Genomic DNA, 22,435 nt, shown 5'->3' with positions numbered 1-22,435 from the left:
AGTTCAGCAAGGAGTAGGGGCGAATAGCAAATAAGTGGCATTGTCAGAGAGTGAACATCTATCACATGGTTACGAGGACTTGATCAGCATGTGTATTATCCTTAGGGGCGACGTGCTACTACCAGTGCCAGCGGGAACTAGATTTATCTTTAATCTCTTCGAATGAAATGTTCTGGCGAATCGTGACATGGAATGAGCGTGTGGCGTGTGATAATTCCATGCAATTCCGTGAAACTTTAAGCTATACGTTTTCTGTGCACGACAATTTTTCTGATCAGTGATCGATCCATAATCTCACGCCTTTGAGCTTCTGAAACATAAAGGATTATTATGCAAGTTAAAGAAATTATACTTTTTGAACTCATTATGTTGTCCGTAACTGAGGCGAAGTTCGACCAGAAACTGCTGCGGCTAATGTACAGGGGAGAGAAAAAGCTATTTTAGGGGTTATTCAAATGATCATGTTCCCTAATGTAAACAATGATTACAAAATACAAATTACAGTATTCGCTAATATCTAGGCTTTCAGTCAGTGTATAGCTCATTTAAGGATAATTCACCTTTAACACGATGTGTCAATAATCTACTATTACAAAGCTCATAATCATTTTTCTTCTACAAATGGAACATACGTATTATGCGTCAGAAATCACTCTTTCCTTTTTTTCATTTCCCTACGCAGTTTGCGAAAGATGCGATCGGAACTGTTCACATTTTGTTGAACGGTTCTAAAGCTAACGGAAAAGTAGTAATTAGCAGGAGGTAAGGGAAACAATCATAGCAATGCATCATCTGACCATAACCTATTTTTACATCGACAATTCTTGATCGAATTTAGAAAATCACTGATTTCCATGAAAACTATTTTGGTATGAAATAATTGATAAAATGATTAGAAAATCAAAAATTATAATTTCAAAAAGCAATATGCGCAGTGCCATGTTTTTTAACTGCTTACGGCTCTATCGTACCCGGACCCAGTCAGTATCAGGAAACACTGGAACTCGCTAAAAACCTTGACGTCATGGTACATATAAGATGAGACTGCCGCAAAGTAAATCACGCACTCCATTTATACCCTGTTTACAACTTTAACTTTTCGACATTCTCGTCCCACGGTGTACCACGATGTTTTGGGTTTTGACAAGTTACGATGGGTCGCCTAGAACTATACCCAGGCGCGATATAGTAGAAAATAGTGAAAAAATGTGCACATATTTGCTTTTAATCATGATATATTTTTATATCTAAATGGGGGTTTTAGAGCTTTTTTTGATTTTTAAGGGATCCTGTGCTATAGCTACCGAAATAAGTGATTTACATTTTTGTTAAAAGCCATACTTAATGTCAACAATAAATGGCTGATAAACGCTTTTTGGTATACATTCAAAAACGACATAAACTTTGCTATCATAATGAATGACATCTCCTAAGACGGTATACCCATGACACTACAGGTATCCATGCATGGCGAGGAGATAAACAAACTATCATTCTCTGACAGACCATGAAGATCGAAATTTGATGTTTTCTCTTGCGCATGTAATACAGTATGTTTGTGATTCATTTCATCATTAGTGTACTAAACATGATTTTTCTTCATACTTTTTATTGCGATTTGAAATAAGTAATCTCGACAAATCTTAAGTGACAAAAGTACAGATCCTTATGGTCTACAATAGTGACCAAAAAAGGTAAGTTTACAATGTATACTATACAATGCCTTGCTAATCTCTAAGTCTTCATTTTGACAGAGACATGCTGTGTGTATTGCAAGTTGCACACGGCAATGCGGTAGTTACATCAACTTTGCTCATTTTTGTACACCTGTCTGTTGTTTATTAAGACCGCCATCTTGATCGCATCACTATCTCCTGCCTCAAAAATGGTACTAAAAGTGTTCAAATAGTTTGTCCTATTCATTCAATGTGGAGGAAACTAACAAGTCTATCAAAGATATAATAAGAACAATATATTGCAGTACTATCTTGAACCACAGACAAGTAGTGGTACACGATGTAAGGATTCGGTTAGCGTTCATGTGGAACTTCTTGATTGACCTGTAGGCCGTATCCCAGGCAACTTTGTGAAAAGGGTAAAAGGTTACCTGCAATGTTCAACTGACGTAGACAACTCAGTAGGCATGAGTGAAGTCCCTTAACGACCAGGAAGTGATAGTGGTTGCACTTTATTTTATTGTGCACAGACCCGGGGATAAAGGTTGTGGTGATAATTCGGTGAAAGGTCTCATGGATAAATTAAACAAAACAGAGATTTATGCCGAGTGTAGCGATTACAGCATTTCTCAGTGAGTATATATATTTATTACACTTTGTGCATCATTCGATAACTATTTTTGTGATTGGCTTAGACCTTGTCACATGATATATTGAAAAAATAAGTGTGAAAATCATGGTTTCAGAGGACGTACCTTAGCTTTGTGCGCATCGTTTCTGTGCATAAAAATTGTCATGCAGTTTGATGGCGTAGCAAAGCACGCGTACGATCCCCACAAGTATGAGTCGACACGTAACTCCAGTTTAATATCAGATGACATTATAGTGCGTCCGACTAGCTACAAACAATGCCTTCTCCACTCTTAGAAATTATTCGAAAGCAATTTGAAGCATGGCAATAGGATAATTGAGCCGATCACAGAGGCGATTCTGTGCCTGTGACTACGTTCTGCTGTCACCACGATTTCTACGAATTGGTTTCTGCACATTAGCTTTGTCCGGTGTACTGAAATTAATAAGATATGAAAGCTCGATCAAGATTACGATCTGTAGGCTACCCAAGGATGGTGCTTATGGCAATAATATTGACGGCACCCTCGCCTTCGGCTCGGTTCACACATCATCGACATTACCATTATGAGCACCATCCCACAGATGGGATGCCCTTGTTATCACGTGTTATGGTCCGAGTCCAGGACTCTCTTGGTTAAGTTCAGGCTCAACCATATACCTCTGTCTCCTTTTTCCCGCTATTAATACATTCATAACTGGGCTCTGAAATATTTTCCTTTACAAGGCGAAAGATGACATGGTGGAGAATCAGGGTAAATTCAAACATTGTTCGAAATAATGGTGCTATGATGATTTCCATTTCGAGACGTTTATTTGGCCCCTAAATTACATTCCATACACGTCTATCGGTGACATACATGTTGTAGGTAAGGGACTTGAATATTGAATGAAACAAAATTTACGGCGAGAATTATGCTAGCTCGAATCCCTCAGACATACTCTTATAAATAACGGCCCATGTTTCATGACTTCTCGGATAATATCATGACGTGTGATTTATTCAACATTCTTGGCGCCTGAACACAAACCTGGCCATAAAATAGATAGGATATATGCACTTATAATGACATAACGCGCAGATTCTTCTACTTTACACCCAGATTGCTTCAAAAATCCTTAACACTTTATGAAAAAAATCATAGACTCACTATACGGCAGGCAACTACTTCTAGTCATTTTGCTAAAGCGATCTAAAAAGTAGAAATACCCCATTTCTTCAAATTATCGATTTGCTGATATAGCCTCTCTTGAATTTCGGGCATTCTAACTAAGTTCATCCCAACTAAGATGCACGTTTGCAATTTACATCAGTTATCGTGTTTGTAAAATATTTTCAGCATTTTCTGTAAAAGGAACCATACAACATCAAGGCTTTTTAAAAATTTTAATATTCTTGCCTGATTAATTAATTTGGTTTTCCCAAAAAATGGAGTCACTCAGACGGAAAGACCTAGTTACGATAGTTTGACATTGAACTTAATCGTTTGAGGCAGTGCCCTCGTAGACAAAAACTAACCTTAGGCGATACATTAGGTGAAGAGCATTTGTATGTTTCGAATACTGTTGGTTCACCTTGGCCCCAGTTTGTCTCAATACCGTGCCTTGTACAAGGCGTTGAACAGCCAGGCTGTCTGAGTGAACAACACGCTTTCCAAGACGATACAATAAAAGTGACCTCGACTTGATTACTATATCGAAATAACAAATAACAGCTACTTCAGTCTGCACATTTTGTGTCGCAATTTCGAGCGTACATGCATTTATAATTGCAATATTTAGCTGATACGAAAATATTGAAATTGAAAATAAATTCAAACAACAAAGCCTAGACCGCCTTACTTTCTGACCAACAGACCAACTGAGTGATTGGCTGACTGACCAACTAGCTGGTGCTTGCTTCGTATAAACTGACAACAAGTTGTGAATATATAAATATCTTTCTATTAATTGCTTTCATTTCAGACATCGTGCCATTCATATCTCCGGAGGCAGTGCTGTCCGGAGGCAGTGCTGTCCTAGTTGGAGTTGACTCTACTTTGATGTTATTCATCGCGATACTGTCAACCTATTCAAAAGTAGCATATTTCTAATGTCCCCAGAGTGTCTCGATAAAAATGAATCTGACTCGTTTTACTAATTGAGTAGGTTAAAAGCAAAGAGGTCGCTTATTTCATACCTATTGTACACATATATTACCTTGGAATGGTGGTGGAAATTTTACCGTGTTATTAGGTTATGTGTTTGAACATTGCATTATTTGTGGAAACAGATCTGGACTTGCGTAAATTATCAATATTTACAGGTTTCATCAGTGCATATTCTAACAGAATGGCGTAGGATATCGTCTTGCAAGTTAAAAGCAAATTGTGAAACGTTTACGAAACATCCTAGCTAATCATAACGTAAATGTATTCAGTGATACTAAAAATTCATAAGGATACATGACTTTCATCTTTTCAAAATTTATTTTCGATTTTTGTGTCCTTTATGACCGAAAGTAAAATCACATGCTTATTTTGAGAATTGGGGAAATTGCAGTGTCAGTGCGTAAAATAGGGGAGGTTGAGTTATAGAATGGACATATTTTACATCTCTTTTTTATTACCTAAGCGGACGCGAAAAACAACAAACTCGGGGTTCGGTTGAAATATTTGTATTACTTATGAGTTCATATGCATTGTAATTTTAATTCAATATCCGACGAGTTTGATCTTACAACAAAACGTGAACCAATAATCATTTATCGAAGCGGTGACTTGAAAACACTTATAGTTCCTAAACACTGTTTATTCAAACGGTTTTTTTTTCAAATTAGTCAACTCAAAATGATTAGTACTAGGGCAGTGACAGTCGTTGATGCTGACCACTACTACTACCATGCATTTGCATAACTAATAAATCCATTTCACATGTTGACAGATTGTAATAAGTTTGTGTTTGCTTGTCGTGTCCTTTTTATGATTATTAGCTCACGTGTTTACACACGTGGGCTAATGTAATAGCGATATCTGTCCGTCTGTCTGTCCGTGTGTGTGTGAGTGTGTGTGTGTGTGTGTGTCTGTCTGTTTACACGATAACTCACAAACGCCGGAAGAAATTCAAGTCAGATTTAGTACACAGGTGCCATATGCTACTTGCAAGAACTGATTAGATTTTGGTTAGTGTGGCTTGCATATTAATGAAGTTATGCAATATCGTTTTTTTCCGTACAATGGTTTCCCTAAGGAGACGGTAATGACAGTGTAGACATATATCAAGAAATACTGCACAAAATTTCATGAAACTTTTCACAGATGACAATCTCAGAACATTATGACAATACTGTGAGTGTCATGTCAATTATCTTCTCATTTGCATATTTAATGAACTTTTGTTATTAGTGAGATAACTCTGAAATTCCTGCACCAAACTTGATGATACTTGCAACAAATATTGGTCTGATATATATCTAATTATACTTAGAAGCATTGGGCAGTGTCAAATTAATAAATAGCTCATTTGCATATTTTATGAAGTTTTGTAATTAGTCATATAACTCCGATATAACTGCACCAAATGTGATGAAATCTGCTGCAGATACTGATCCGACTGATATCTAACTGTGGTGTAAAGCATTTAGAAGTGTAAAGTTAATTAAGGGTTCATTTGCATATTTAATGAACTTTGTAATTAGGTATATAACTCTGAAATTACGGCACCCAAGTCAGTGAAATCGGGTACAGATATTGTTCTGATAAATATCTAATTGTACTGAGAAGCATTGAGCAGTGTCAAGTTAAAAATTACCTCATTTGCATATAGCATATAGAAGTTTTATAATAAGTCATATAACTCCAAAATAACTGCACCAAATGTGATGAAATCTGCTGCAAATACTGATCCCACAAATATCTAATTATGGTGTAAAGCATTTTGTTTGGTGGACTTAATTAAGGGTTCATTTGCATATTTAATGAACTTTGTAATTAGTGATATTACTCCAATATTACAGCATTAAATTTGATGAAACTTGCTACAGATGTCGATCTAATAAATTTCCAAATGTACTAAGAAGCATTGAGCAGTGTCAAGTTTAAAATTACCTCATTTGCACATAGCATATAGAGGTTTTATAATAAGTCATATAACTCCGATATACTGCACCAAATGTGATGAAAACTGCTGCATATACTGATCCGACAGATATCTAACTGTGTTGTAAAGCATTTAGTAATGTTAATTTAGTAATGTTAATAAAGGGTTCATTTGCATATTTAATAAACTTTGTAATTAGGTATATAACTCTGAGATTACGGCACCAAATTTGGTGAAACCTTCTACAGATATTGATTTGATAAATATTTAATTGTGCTATGAAACATTGAACAGTTAATTTAGGGTTTATTTGCATATTTAATGAACTTTGTAATTAGTGACATTACTCTAAAATTACAGCATCAAATTAAATGAAACGTGCTACAAATGTTGATCTGATGGATATCTAATTGTCCCATGAAGCATTGGGCAGTGTAAAGTTAATTAACAGCTCATTTGCATAATAAATAAAGTTTTGTAATTAGTGATTAATCTCTGAGAGTACTGTGCGATAAAACCTGCTACAACAGATATATGTGAAGCGTACTGCTATTAATGAACCTGTTGTAAAACACGTGAGCATATTCAGTTCATATCTGGTTTTCCGTGAGAAACTGTGTTTTCCTGTAGCCCATTCACTTGTTAAATGCAATAAAGTATTACAAAAGTACACACTATATGCCTATCTATGAGACACCGATAAGAATATTAACAGCACAATCCCAGTGCACAGGGCTGAAATTCCCTCCATGCATCCTCGATATTATGATCACTTTGACATATTGCTATCAATAATGATGCAACATCGAGAGAGAGAGAGAGAGAGAGAGAGAGAGAAAATACGGCTAGTTTTCAATCGGGTTCGAACCCACAACATACGGTATCAGTCGCCTAGCTGAGAGGCAACAGAGAGAACCGCTCGGCTGAATCCCCACTCTCAAAAAGAGAGGTTCAATAGCGCGCTAAGTTGTCTATTTTCTGCGACCACTCCACACGTTGTAGAGCTCTGAAGCACTCGTGCTCGTACACTCACTATCACACATCGCACAAAACAAACTTTATCGAAGCGAAGCAATGAATACAACGCTATAACTGCGCGAACAAAGAGAGACAAAGAGAGAATTAGGGAGTAGTGCTTCAAGGTCATTTGCGAGAGAATGTCGATGAAAAATTTCACAGACTTTTGATACATTTGATTCTACTAGCCTCGCGTGTAGATAAGAAAAAGTATTATGTAAATGTTTAGGACTGCAGTCAATTCAGTTTTTCCCTGGGGCAAAGTTTCTTGAACATCATCAAAAACACAAAGTGATGGATCAACGACAGCTATTTGCCTCATTTGTGTTCCCTTCTGCACCGGTAAAATGGAGGCATTCGGTGCGAATGACCGACTGGATCGCAAGCATAGCTTCATACAGAAAAGTACACATAGCAGCACTCTGACGAAGAAATTTGTAAATATAACCGATAAATACGTAATGTGACCCTCTGAGATTAAAGTTGCAGACACGCCCTTCGGGTGAAATCTCGTACACCATCCATTCGTAGAATACAGTGGTGTACATATTCTTTGAGGTGAACAATTATCAATAAGATTGTGATGAGTCATAAGCAATAAACCAACAAAATCATTATAAACCAAACATCTACACATGTACAGTGAAAAGCAAGTTGAATGCTCATACAAACACAAGTTCAAATACACATTGGTTCGTTTCATTTTCAAAAACATACAGTAGTACGCACCTTGAAATTTATGGACTTAAACCATTGCTGAAACTTTCCTTGCGAAAAATTTGAACCCTTTCGTTTTGAAATCAAGTATTAAAATAAAATTAGGCTTCAGTGTGCAAGATATTGTACCGAAGAAGAAATATTTCCTTTTTTAGATTCGAATTTGTTTGTACGACTAATTGCCGCAAGAAAACAGAGTGCTCACTGCCAACTGTTGTTTTGAAGAATGATTAAGAAGAGAAATAAAAAATTAAAAGTTTATCCATTGTCTGTTGTTTATTAAAATCATATAAATGTCAGAACCATGATGGCCATCGCAAAACTAATTCAAAAAAAATAGCCATTGTGCATTATTTTGATATCAAATCCTGCAAAGCTTTCCACTGTCGTTGATGTTGTCTACATTGTTCTTATACTCCTTCAGGTAAGGCGGGACTTCTAATTCTACCCCCCCCCCCCCGACAAGACGAATGCGGTTTATAGGATGACAGGGGGACAGAGAAACATCAGAAAAGAACGTTCTTCGCGACGTGTTCAAAGAGGGCGACATTTACATCAACACTGGTGATTTGCTGACCTTGGATGAAAGCTGGTACCTCTATCTCATGGACAGACTCGACAAAGGCAAAATTAGGTAATGACAACCTGAAATGTTTATACTTTGTGTTTTGTCTTATTTTATTTCAAATGATCTAAGCTCAATGGTAGTCTGGTCAACTGCTTGAAGTTTTTATCTCACAAATGCACAAAACATATTTCTGATCAAAGGATTTATTGAATAAACGCTTTTTAAAGAAGCACGCTTTTCCATCAGAACACCCTGAATTAACTACTGGCATACATTTGAAAAAAAATAAGTTTGGCTCTGAGTCATACAACTGATATAGAGAGCTAGCTCCGGTTACACGGCCATGACGCTGATTGATATATCCAGACACTACCGTCATATACGATGGTAGATCACGTTTAATTACATGTTATTCCCTAATAATTCCCTTCGTTCTGCGAAGGAAAATACAAGTGAAGTCGAAGACGAGTGGTGAATCGGTCATTATGTCACGAGAGTATTTTCCAAGCCTAACGAAGAAATAATATATAATATACTTATCACATGCAAAAGACAAGAATTCATAATACTTTGCAAAATAAAAGTAGTTTTCAACAACAATTCCGCGTTTCGACCTCTGAACTGCTTTTTAATAATATCAATACGCAGTGGACGTGTTGTCAGTCAATTCTAGTCATCGGTCGCGTCAGCGAGGAACACGGTGCTTACGTGTGTGTACGAGCAAATGCGGACACTGTAATGTCGCATCCAACATTTTGTACGCAGGCCCCCCCCAAAGGGGACGTTGATGGTCATTCTAAAATGCAAAAAAAAAGTTGTAAAGTTGAATAATGTTACTTATTTATCAAACATTAGCCATCCAAAAGGCACCGGATGCTTAATTTTACAAACTGGTTAATAGACAGCTTCTTAATTGACAGAGAAAGATAGTCTACATATGAAGTATACACGTCAGCTACAGTGTAGGCATAAATTCTCCTCATGCAGCTTATCAGAAACGTCTAAAAATAGTCGAAGCTATTGAACATTGTTATGTCTCTCCGAACCCGATTATAATAAAACGGTACAATATCGAATGAAGAAGTGTACGCTTCACTACTGGTAGCCGCAATCAAAGCAAGAGTAGATTGTTAAGTCTTTATTAACAGTAGAGTGTTCGATACATGCTGAGAAATTATTAGAAAGGCTTGATAATGGGTCATTAGGAAGTAGGGCGTTACAAAGCAAACAAAAGTGCTATTGAACCAATCCATTAGCAGGAGGGTTTTTCGAAAAATGATCTATCTTAATTAGATTAATGAGTATATGGCACAAGCAATATTGACAGTAAGTTAGAGGACAAGAAATATGATGCAAACTTTAACCTAGTTTGATTTAGGTAGGGCATGTGGCAGATAGGCTTATGTCTTCAGAGTATTAGATGTTATATTTTTTATTCACACAGAAAAGATGTTTATTCGAACAAGTCAATCTGCTAATTCGTACATGAATTATCATACAATTTCGCACGTAGATATAAATAAATAAATAACAAATTGTTTTGCTATTGCATAAGATGAGAAGGAAATGATATTGGAAAAAATATTTAACGCGATATATATTAGTTGGTTAAATTGAAAAATTACATTAATTTAATTGAGTATTTTAGCAGGTGTAATTTTCATCTTTTCAAACTGAATGCTTTTTGTGACTCCTTGTGAAGGTAAAATTGTGATGAAATTGAAAAATAAAATTGCTGCGACGAAACACCATTCCTGAACCCCCGAGCGATCTAGAATACCTATTTTACCCGTGCTGTTTTCATGATTTGCTAGCCTGTGAATTGTAGTAGGGTTCGTATCGATATAAAACCCTGCGATGATTCAAAAACAGAACACAATCTCTTTATCGAAACTTTGCCGCCAAACACAAGTAACACGAATTCATATTAATTACACAACCATTATTATCATATTCGTGTTTTCTGAGATGATCGACGCTAGGGATAACTTTCTACTGGCGTAAAGTAATATGCGTCTTAAAATAGAAGCCTAAAGCTTTAAATTTTTGTTTAAACTTCAAGGAAATTTAAAGCATTCTCCGTAGTAATCATGAACATGAAATCAGAGTTTACCTTGCAAACTTAAGCATTAGGGAAACGAACACAGAAATTTGAGGTTCGCAAAACGGCTACTATACCCGTTCTTAACTATGGAGAAACTGAATTCAATTAAATTCAATTTACACAAATATGATTATAACGTGAACAAGATGACATAATTGATCAATTTCCAACTTTCAACGTCTTCAATGTTCCCAGAATGAACTTGAAACATTGCTTTACCTAGTTATTTGTGAAAAGAAATATGTTCTGACATTCATTTGAATTCTCTTAGTCTAAAAGAAAAAACACCACCTGGCCCCACTAGTACTCTAGGCATGTCATCCTGCAAGTTTTCGTTGCCAGACCAACAAAATAGATTTCAGTTTGTCGTATTGCACATTTTCTTCCCTACAGTTTCCTGTGCAATTCGCCAAAACAAGGAGAGAAGAGTAATTTGAATTCTCTCAGGCAGGCACTATATGTCGACTTCACAACTGCAACTTAAAGTTCCCAATATTCCTTCTTATCACCTCACGATACATTGCTCGGAACATCTTAGGAACAAGGTAGAACATTGGCTGTACACATCAGGCAGCCACATTTGTGTAGGTGAAACGTAGTCACGACCATCTGACGAATATTTCTGTTTCTCCAGGCGTAGATAATCGGCGTTATTGAAGGGTGCGAATGCATCAGGACGTGCGCTGCGCGGAAAAGAATAGGAGGGAACGTCGTGCAGTGCTTTGAGAATACCGTCAGTACTGTGATTGGAGTCCAGCACATTATATACGCCAGGAAAATCACAAACATATTGAATGCCAGGTTGATGTTTTCTCGCCTCGCAGCAGCCTCCTTGGCCTTTTCGCTTTGCCTTTGCTCATCTTTCAAATTCGATGGCTCTGCCCAAACGTTTATTTTTCGCCTCGCTTTCTTGACGGTGCGGAAAATCAGCGAATACGCGATTATGATGGTCGACAGAGGGACAGCATAGATCAACCCAATACACCTCAGGTATATGTAAAGGTGAACGTGGTGAGATACGTTCGTCATGTGGAACCAGCATTCACCTACAATGACATGGTATGCCTCTTGTTTTCCGGAGACGAAGACAGGCATCGCGAGAAGAACGGACAAGCACAACACTGTTAAAATTATGGCGAAGCAATTCCTTTTGCTGAACAGTAAGTCAAAGGTTTCACGTTTCTGACAGATGAGACAATAATTACACACTGCCACAACGGCTAAAATCAAAACTACGGCAAATTGAATCGTCACAGCGATCGACTTCATAAACGTGCAGGCGTGGAATCCTCCCGGCCAGTAATTCAGTGCCACCGAGGACGCGAGAGTCGGCAAGAACGAAGCTGAGGTGATAAGATCGGCGAAGCAGAGAGTTGTTACGAAGATGTTGATCGGAAGCGGGAGCAGTCTCTTGCGCACGAGAGATACAACCATCGCAGTGACAACAATAAGATTGCCAGTAGAACCAGTAAACGAAGCTATGTAAATAAGGACAGCGTGTGACACTTTTTCTCGCGCATCTTCGTCGACAACAGCTTCTTGACACTGCTTGGGAAAGTCTTCAAGTTGATGCGTACAACTGTGATTAAAAGTTGACACATTCTCAGTCACGAATTCTAAGGCCATTCTTACTGCAAGATTCAAAACGAGTTAGGTGTTTTAAAACAGTCACGCGTGTAATATAAGGACTGTTTGGCAACATTATTTGCTTAAACCACGAAAGGCATGCGCGAGTCTTCAAATTGAATCATAAATTCGACATTGAAGAGACTCTCAATGTTAAGTGGGCGGGGCTAATATTTTATATACAGTTGAATTATGCGCACATCTGCACGAGTAACTAAGAATAAGTGAATATCAATCTTTATTTCAATGATTATTTACCTTCACTGTCACTGTCCCCAAAAAGCCAACCTAGATTTCTGTGAAATGTTAAAGTGGAAGTTTGGAAGACCTACAACTTTTGTTGGATCATCTTTAAGCTCTAGCAGTTAAGACAGGTTTTCACTGTCCCTTTTTGTGGAAATCGAAAATTTAAGTATATTCCCCATAGAGTGAACAAAAGGATGGCAGCCATTTTGACTTTAATCGTCGTTAAATTTTAAGAAAATTAGTTTCAATAGTAAATTTTCGCCGTGACTGTCGATTTTCCTTATTGATTTTAAAAGAGAATGGTTTCCTCGAGAAAAGTTTAAGGAAAGATTTGTCTTCCAATTTCGAGGCATGGCACATACTTCCCTAAATTTGATGTCAGTCGGAAGGTCGATTAACGGTTCTCTCACCTGTATAGGCAGAGGTAACGAATTATTGTGCCTATTCAACTGAACGCATACTGTTCAAATTGGTTTTTGTTTCATTACATCTGGGTATAGCAGTACGCAGGATTAAATATTTAGAATAGCGTACCACAGGGAAATAAAGAATTCTGTTTTACGTAAGCTGTCGGGCAACTCTAAACTTAGCGGCGAAAGCTACGTCGGTCAAGAAAAAGTAAATTTTCTTAATGCTTTTACAAGTTTGGTGGACAAACACCTTATGAAATGGTCTAGGACATGAGAAATATCTGAAGATTTAAATGCGAGTTAGGCACTAAGTACAAATTCATATTCTGATTTTCATTTTCAAAATTTAATCAGTGGCTACTATTTTTTAAGTAAATAGAAATTTAAGGAACAACGTAAATAGCCGTTTAGCTTCATGACCACGGTATTGATTGTTGGAATGGCAGATGTGAAATAGTTTACTCTTTGCTCATTGATCAATCTCAGCATTGTCATTTTCGCCGAAGTTAGGATGAAGTCAACTTCTTCACTGCCCTTTTTATATTGTTGTCAATGTTTTCTTGACCTTGTTGAATTTTGATGTACACTTTGGCCATAACTTAGAACGCTTCGATAGACAATCCTTTGCATAAACATGGACAGTCTTTCCCCCCTGTGCTGACTATGGCACAAACAAAGACTTAGCTTACGTGATCAGAATTTATTTGCATGGACATAAAATTGTGTCGATCTCATGATACCATAATTTATTCATAGACAATCACTTGAAATTCGCGATGAATATCAACAAAAGATACCAAGATGTAGATTTTAATTCAGCTAAGTTTTGTAGGTACATAGCTTTTCGCAGTTGTCTGCTGTATCTTTAGAGATAAAAGCATCGGTTGACTAGCGGATCCTGAAATTTACTTTTGAAAATTATGAAATTTGTTCTTAAAACACACGTTATTAGCATTCAAACGTGATATCAGTGTATATTGTTTTAAAAATAGACAGATAGATAGAAGAAAGGGAATATAGATTGATAGATAGATATAAATAGATATACATTAATAGATAGATATAAATAGATATAAATTACTTTAGGTAAAGTGCTATAATAATATCGACAATTGCGAGATGCTCGGTTAAGTAACAGATATGGTCATTGTCACGGGCCCTAAAAAAAAGAATGATCAAGAGTTTGTATTCCATCAGCGCGGGAACCTGAAGAGCACATTGATAGTAAATATTCAAGTTCAAGCGAGTATGTTGACGTTGTTTTCGTTTTTTTTTTCGTGAAGATTCCCAGGGAGAACTCGGTCGGTGAACGTATAATTACGTGTATCGTGTGGCGGTGGGTACATTAAAGCACATAAAAACAATTACACGGATCAGCATGCATGTTTGTTGGCCATCGGCAAGACTAACGCGTCCGTTTAATTACCTAAGGGCTGGCCAGGCGGTACCTGGTCAACGCACGGCCCTGTGGAAAACCTACCGACTTTATTATTGTTATTTGTTGTTGTTTAGACCAAAACTTAATTCTGTTTATTGTTGTTTACCGCGTTTATTTTGATTCCAGAAATTTGGCAAAATATGACATACTACAGTCGATGCTCTGAACACTTACTGCGCATGACATAAAAACTTCGCTCAACAGAGACTTTTCTAGAGCTTGGACACAGTTATGAGAATCTACGTACAGGCGATGGCTGAACTTGACCGAAATGCACCTTTTTCAGGACACTCATCAATGTGCGTGTACTACCGGTATGATTTATTTGCGCGGACTGTGTTAACAAGGACATATTTGTTACAAAGTTTCCGGCAACAGTTTGCTTCATAGTTTAATTTATTCGTGTTATTTTGTCGTGATTCTGGGGTTAAATTCTCATTACTACCAGATTTCCCATCATGCTTTTTGAAACCTACAATGGCAACGCACATGGATGCGGCGTGCTGCTCTGTACTGTGAGTTTAAACGTAATAAACCAATGTTTTTTGTTGATCGAGAACTGTGAGTTACTTCAGTGTCACTGGGAATGATCGGCGGCCAATATCACTACACTGAATATTCCCCACACTGAACGGTGGCGACCACGACAGGAGAAAGAGTGTGAGTACATCATATAGCGTTGTACACAGTATTGCATCATCAATCAAATTAGACGAAGTTACCATGGGAAAGCAGAACTGACGCAGTTGCTACGAGGTTTTGCAGTCGAATAACTGTTGATCGCAGTGCTTGCAAACGTGTACAAAACATGGCATTCACCGAGGAGAGATTCAAACGACAGTTGGCAATTGCCGAAATCAAACTTGATGAAATTGCCGAGCTATCCAACAGTGATGACACGGCAGATATTACCACGGCATATGAACAAATAGGAGAGTTGATCAAGCGATTAGACAAATTAAAAGACGAGACAGCCGAATATCTGTTGGAAGCAGAGTCAGACTTAGAACATGTGAAGGAGTGGACAACAACACAGAAAGAGTCCATCCAGTTATTTAGGGAGGCGCGGCAGCGTATCAGAAAACAGCTGGACGAAGCTGTGGAAAGAGACGTACAACTCAAGCTTGAAAAAGAGCTACATATCCAGCGCGTGGTAAATGAGCAACAATCAAAATACAGAGCACAACAACAAACTGAAATTGAGATGGCAGCAACACGCCAACAAAGACGAGAGGAAGAGTGGTATAGACAGAAACTATATTTTGAGAGACAGATTGAAGCCAGCCGTGCCGAACGAGTTGACCACAGAAGGGAGCATGCATCATCAACAGCGCCCTCAACACAAGCAGTGAAGCTTCAGAAATATACTATCACGCCATTCTCTGGTGACTACAAGGACTGGTTACGCTTTTGGAATCAGTTTACCGTAGAGGTGGATGGTTCTAATCTCGCTGAAATCAGTAAGTTTAATTACTTACTAGAGCTAGTGAAAGACAAACCAAAGGAGGATATCCTGGGGCTACCACATACCTCAGAGGGATATCAGGAAGCCAAAAGAATACTAGTCGAGACATATGGGAAGGACATTAAGGTGCACAAAGCCTTGATAAAGGAACTGGAGGAACTACCGGTAGTGACCAACATTCACAAGTTGCGTGACATTCATGACTTTTATAACAGGCTTGCCAGGATAGTTCACACTCTCACGACAATGAGGAAACTGACTACTGCACAGTACAATAAATTACCCACAATTCTCTTTGATTTGTACACATGAAGGTTACTTTTCTAAAAACTTTTTCAGTTCTGCATGTAAGCACTAGTGTGCAGCATCAGAATAATTGATAAATAACATCTAGTAAAAGTACGTTTAGATATTTCAGTGAAAGTTTCAAAATAACCAATAAACAACCATAAAAGTCACATTCTGTAGGTACTACAAATGCCTTGCTTTTTGGGCAGCAAGTTATGACGAACTGAAGGGGTCATTCTCTGAGAAAACTTGGCATGCAAATTTCTTTTGTCACTTCCATTGCAAAAAATCAATATCCTTTTGTTTCATAAAACAGGTGCAACTAGTCTCCCTACTTTCCATCACATTATTCTGTATGGCTGAGGACACAATCTCTGGCAAATTTCACAAAAATGCTATCTCCTCTCTCAATTATGCATAATTTTCCAAATTATTTAAAATGAGAATTGAGAAGAATGGTGTGCATAAAAGTACGTTTTCAAAATTTTGATAAATAGTCTGTGAATTTGTCTACACATGGGAGACATGGTAGACTTCACTCAGGTATCTCCGAGGATACAAATCGCAATGAATTATGGGAAATCTACAGTACTGTGTACTGCACAAAGCTCAGTCTACACTCTTATGGACAAGCTTGGCCCAGTTCGAGAAGTTCTCGTACAAAAGGACGATGATTGGGAAGAGTGGGGTTTGGAACAGCTTGTTGAAAATCTACGAAAGTATGTCGAGAGAAATCCCCTGAGAGTTAGTGACGACAGGGTTACCACAGGGAGAAGAGATGATACAGCAAGACACACGTCATGGAGGAAAAAAGAAGAAAAGTTACTTCTTGGCAGTAATGGAGAGTCTAAACAAGGTCGCAAGATTAAATGTGTGTCAGAAGATCATTCAAGTAATGGCTGTATGAAAGTACTTGATGTGGCCACCAAGAGAGCAATACTGAGAAGAAACAGGTTGTGTTTCAACTGTACAGGATTCGGTCATCTTGCAGTCAACTGTAGATCCCGGGGATGCAAAAACTGTAAAGGAAAGCATCATACATCAATTTGTGACAAAGGAAAATCAACTCTCGATGTGTCGAACAATACCAAAGTAGAAAAGGGATTGAGCTCAGTGATGGATCATGCCTCAGCATTACATGCCACTGTTATCGCCAAAGTTGGAAAGGAGAAAGTTCGAGTCATGTTTGACACAGGTGCGGGTAGTTCATACATATGTTCAGACTTGATCACAAAATTGCACTTGAAGCCAGCGAAGACAGAACAACGTTGTATTGAACAGATGTACGGCACTGTAAGGAAGATTGTTGAGGTGTACAGTATCACATTACAGTCCCTAGCAGTTGATGGTTTCTCATTCAATGTGGAGTGTGTGAATGCTGAGAAAGGTATATTAACCCACCTGCCTAACCCAGACATTCCTGCATTGAAGAAACAACACAGACGACTCAGCCGGTTACATTTCAGCGAGGAAGAGACAACGGATGTTTCAATGCCAGTTCACATTATATTGGGAGTTGCAGACTACCAGAGGATTCGCACGACAGAACCTCTAGTCCTTGGAACCCACCCAGATAAGGATCCAGGAGCAGAGTTCACGATGCTGGGTTGGACAATTTCTGGACGGCAGTCAGGGAGAGAGAGTCAGACAGAGAAACAGTTCTTTTTGAGATCCAGCCAAGAAGAATTTGAGAAGCTGTGCTCACTGGATGTTCTTGGAATCAAAGACGCAGATATAAAGGAAAGTGCAGCAATTCACGAAGAGTTCAAGAAACAGTTGACTAGGGCAGAGAGTGGATACTACGAAACAAAACTACCATGGAAAGAAGATCATGTTCCACTTCCTACAAATAAGAGCTTGTGCACAGCTCGGCTATACAGCACAACAAAGAGACTAGAGAGAATCGGGAGATTAGAAGAGTACGATGAAATCATGAGAGAACAAATCAACATGGGAGTGATTGAGCCTGTACCAGCCAATCAAACAGGGGAGACAGTACATTATGTCCCACATCAAGCCGTCATTCGAGATAAGGCAGAAACAACAAAGATGAGAATAGTATATGACTGCTCAGCGAGAGCCAACGTGAGAAGCCCTTCGCTGAACGACTGCCTAGAGACGGGGCCACCACTACAACCACTCTTGTTTGACATCATCGCAAGAAATCGCATGCGAAAGTTTTGCATCACAGGAGATATTCAGAAAGCTTTCCTGCAAATCAGAGTGCACGAACAAGACAGGGATGCACTGCGAGTTTTGTGGTACAACAATCTACAAGATCGTGAGGTGACAGAGTACAGATTCACACGGGTTATCTTTGGAGCGACGTCAAGTCCATATATTCTCGGTGTAACATTGCAGAAGCACATTGAGGACTATGAACAGGAATATCCAGCAACAGTACACAGCTTGCTGGAAGATACATATGTTGACGATATTCAAGGTGGTGGAAACAAAGAAGATGATGTTGCGACTTTCAAGGCTGAGTCCACCAAAATACTGTCAGAGGGTGGTTTCAATCTTCACAAATGGCATAGCAACATCGATCACCTCAATGCAGAGAATGACAAGCAGGAAGAGGAGACTTATACAACAAGGTTTGTTGGCAACACCTCTGGCAACGAGACAAAGATTTTAGGTATTCCATGGAACAAGGAGGAGGACACATTGACAATCAGTTTTGAATCATGTCAGAAGAGCAGTGAACCAATCACAAAAAGGAAGATGTTAGCTGATATCAACAGCATCTTTGACGTACTTGGATGGAGTTCTCCAGTTACTATCACTGCGAAAGTGATCTTCAGTGAAGTGTGCCTTCTTCAGCTACATTGGGATGATGAAATTCCAGATGAAATTCAACGGAAATGGCAGATGTGGATAAACAGCTTGCAGCGTACACCAACCATAACTGTACCACGCTGTGTGTTCACTGACAACCCAACACATTATGAGATGCATGGATTTGCTGACGCAAGCAAGACTGCGGTTTGTGCTACAATATACATCGTTGCGTATGAGAACTCAACACCGTCAGGCAGAATCTACTCACAGCTAAAGCAAGAATAGCTCCTAAACACATGAGCATTCCAAGGTTGGAGTTGATTGCTGCACATACCCTAGCCAAACTACAGAATAACGTCAGCAAAGCCTTGGCCAATTTCCCCATCACAGCTTGTCACAGTTGGGTAGACAGTACCACTGTTTTATACTGGCTGTCTAACCGTGGAGAATGGTCAACATTTGTGCGCAATAGGGTCAAGAAGATTGGCGAGCTGACAGAGTCCAAATGGAGATATGTGCCAACAGCAGAAAATCCAAGTGACCTGGGAACTAGAGGGTCAGCACTAAGTCGACTCAGGACGATGTGGTTTCAAGGGCCAAGCTGGCTCTCAAGAGAAGGTGACAGACCAGTTCAACCAGAGATTTCCGAGTCAGAGGGAGTCAAGTCAGAGAAAAAGTCAACGAAGAAAAGAGAAGTGATGCTTCTACTGGAAGATGCAACTCAGAATGAGACGAAAGCATGGTCACAAGAGCTTCTGAGCAAGTTCAAATTCTGGAAGCTTCTACGCATAACGTCATATATGAAGCATTTCATAGATGGCTGTAAGGGGATGAGACGAGTGGGACCACTCACTAAATCAGAGATCACAGCATCAGAGAAGGTATGGATCCACATAACACAGCAAACAAACGACATGACTTCAGATGTCACATTAGCAGTAGATGAAGATGGAATACTGAGGTGTCAAGGCAGAGTTCCAGGTTACAACCCTATCTTCATCCCGAGAAAATCTGCCCTGGCGAGACGTATCATTGAGCACTGTCATCTTCAGACATTGCACGGGGAGTTGCAACTACAATGAGTAAAGTCAGAGAGAAATATTGGATCCCAAAGCTACGATCCATAGTCAAATCTATACGACATGAATGCAGCTAAGGTGCGAAGTATCGTGCAAAGGTGTTGGATGCTCCAGCTACATCGGCCTTGCCCACCTACAGAACGGAATTCACTGAGCCATTTGATGTGACAGGTGTGGACTTTGCAGGGCCACTCATGTACAAATCAGAAAAGCATGAGACCAGAAAGGCTTACATTGCCCTCTTCACGTGTGCCAGCACTAGAGCTGTGCATCTCAAGCTTTGCAGAGACCTGTCTGTGAATGAATTCAAGCGACAGTTGAAAGAGTTTGTTGCACGGAGAGGATCACCAAGTGTCATGGTGAGCGACAACGCCAAGACCTTCATCGCGACCAAACGGTGGTTGTCGACGTTGCAAAAGGATGAAGATTTGTTCAACTATTTGACAACACATAACATAGAGTGGAAGTTCAACATGTCACGTTCTCCATGGTGGGGTGGATTCTTTGAACGACTCATCGGCATCATGAAGAGAAGTCTGTCGAAAGCTATAGGAAGAGCGCTACTGAAATTTGAAGAGCTCGGGAAGTTCTGCTCGATGTGGAGACGTTCATGAACAACAGACCATTGTGCTATATGGAAGAAGACTTCGAGCAAGTAGTGATCACCCCAAACCTGCTGTTGCGTGGACAACCAGCGCGGTTTTCTGGAGGAGAGCATCGATGACATGGATGACTCGAGAGATGTGATGAGCAAGCGTCTGAAGTACTTAAGATCCTGCAGAGAAACCGTTCGCAAACGTTGGTTGAATGAGTACCTTCACGCCTTGCAGGAACGTTACAGCAAGAGGATTGAAGCAAAGGATCAGGAGTTACCAAGAAAGAACTCTATTGTTCTACTCAAGGACACGACCAAGAATCGAGCAAATTGGAAGATAGGACGGATTGTAGACAACATAGTGGGTAAGGATGGAGTGATAAGAGGATACAAGATCCGGACAGGTAGTGGCTATGTTGTTGAGAGGCCACTCCAGTTGGTGTGTGATCTGGAAGTCAGCGGAACTAATGACGCAACAGGGGTTGGCACTATAGCTGAACCAGAAGCTGACCCTGTGATTAACCAGACATGCACTTCAGCTGATGAAGAGGAAAGATCTCAAACCAACCAAGAGTTGAGACGCCCTGCTCGGCGGGCAAAGACTGCTGCGGTAGATCGCCTTGTTGGTGTCATTGCTAACGAGAATGAGGACGATTAGGAAACCTCTATATTAAAGTAAAAAGTAACTTTAATAGGGGGAGGGTGTGGAAAACCTACCGACTTTATTATTGTTATTTGTTGTTGTTTAGACCAAAACTTAATTCTGTTTATTGTTGTTTACCGCGTTTATTTTGATTCCGGAAATTTGGCAAATATGACATACTACAGTCGATGCTCTGAACACTTACTGTGCATGACATAAAAACTTCGCTCAACAGAGACTTTTCTAGAGCTTGGACACAGTTATGAGAATCTACGTACAGGCGATGGCTGAACTTTGACCGAAATGCACATTTTTCAGGACACTCATCAATGTGCGTGTACTACCGGTATGATTTATTTGCGTGGACTGTGTTAACAAGGACATATTTGTTACAAAGTTTCCGGCAACAGTTTGCTTCATAGTTTAATTTATTCGTGTTATTTTGTCGTGATTCTGGGGTTAAATTCTCATTACTACCAGATTTTCCCATCATGCTTTTTAAAAAACCTACAATGGCAACGCACATGGATGCGGCGTGCTGCTCTGTACTGTGAGTTTAAACGTAATAAACCAATGTTTTTTTGTTGATCGAGAACTGTGAGTTTCTTCAGTGTCACTGGGAATGATCGGCGGCCAATATCACTACACTGAATATTCCCCACAGCACATGTTTCAGCATATTAGTGCTGTTCACCTAAAGAATTGTAATACTTATTCACTACGTGAATGTATGATAATGAAGGTACCCCCATGGTATGAGGGTGTGTTCGTTCAAAAGAAAGAGCGAGGACTTAACCATTTGTTTCTCGGAAGCAGGGTCAAATCGATTATACTCAGTGAGATATCATTTTGTGAGGTGTTACAATGCTATGTAACAGTCTTCCAATGAGAATTTCAATTTATAGAAAATGGTTTTACTTTGAATGACGCGTAGCTGTATGAAACAGTTGCTGGATCGCAGATTCATGTAGTGCAAAACAAGGATTTTCTCATAATAGTTGAGTTCAGTGCAGTTTTGAACGATGATAGCCTTATTTTTCCCTTAAAATGTCTTCAGTAGCTCAAATTACACCGC

At 39.1% G+C, this 22,435-nt stretch overlaps 5 protein-coding genes across 6 annotated transcripts in view; 4 read left to right on the top strand and 1 right to left on the bottom strand.

Moving 5' to 3' along the window:
* The window catches only part of LOC139119137 (long-chain fatty acid transport protein 2-like), a 103,710-nt gene that overhangs the window by 41,205 nt on the left and 40,070 nt on the right, over nt 1-22,435 (top strand). The window lies entirely within an intron of this gene.
* Nucleotides 11,324-12,415, bottom strand: LOC139118126 (melatonin receptor type 1B-B-like). Its single transcript, XM_070681420.1, has one exon. The coding sequence runs from the start codon at nt 12,413-12,415 to the stop codon at nt 11,324-11,326; it is 1,092 nt and encodes a 363-aa protein (XP_070537521.1).
* On the top strand, nt 16,830-19,328 carry LOC139118125 (uncharacterized). The gene has a single exon (XM_070681419.1). The coding sequence runs from the start codon at nt 16,830-16,832 to the stop codon at nt 19,326-19,328; it is 2,499 nt and encodes an 832-aa protein (XP_070537520.1).
* Nucleotides 19,340-20,125, top strand: LOC139118123 (uncharacterized). Its single transcript, XM_070681418.1, has one exon. The coding sequence runs from the start codon at nt 19,340-19,342 to the stop codon at nt 20,123-20,125; it is 786 nt and encodes a 261-aa protein (XP_070537519.1).
* On the top strand, nt 20,317-20,736 carry LOC139118122 (uncharacterized). The gene has a single exon (XM_070681417.1). It carries the CDS (start codon nt 20,317-20,319, stop codon nt 20,734-20,736), a length of 420 nt encoding a protein of 139 aa, XP_070537518.1.

The sequence above is a fragment of the Ptychodera flava genome, chromosome 19, assembly GCF_041260155.1.
Source record: "Ptychodera flava strain L36383 chromosome 19, AS_Pfla_20210202, whole genome shotgun sequence".
NCBI classification, from domain to species: domain Eukaryota; kingdom Metazoa; phylum Hemichordata; class Enteropneusta; family Ptychoderidae; genus Ptychodera; species Ptychodera flava.
Note: the sequence above shows the minus strand (reverse complement) of the source record. Positions and strands in the feature narration are given on the sequence as shown.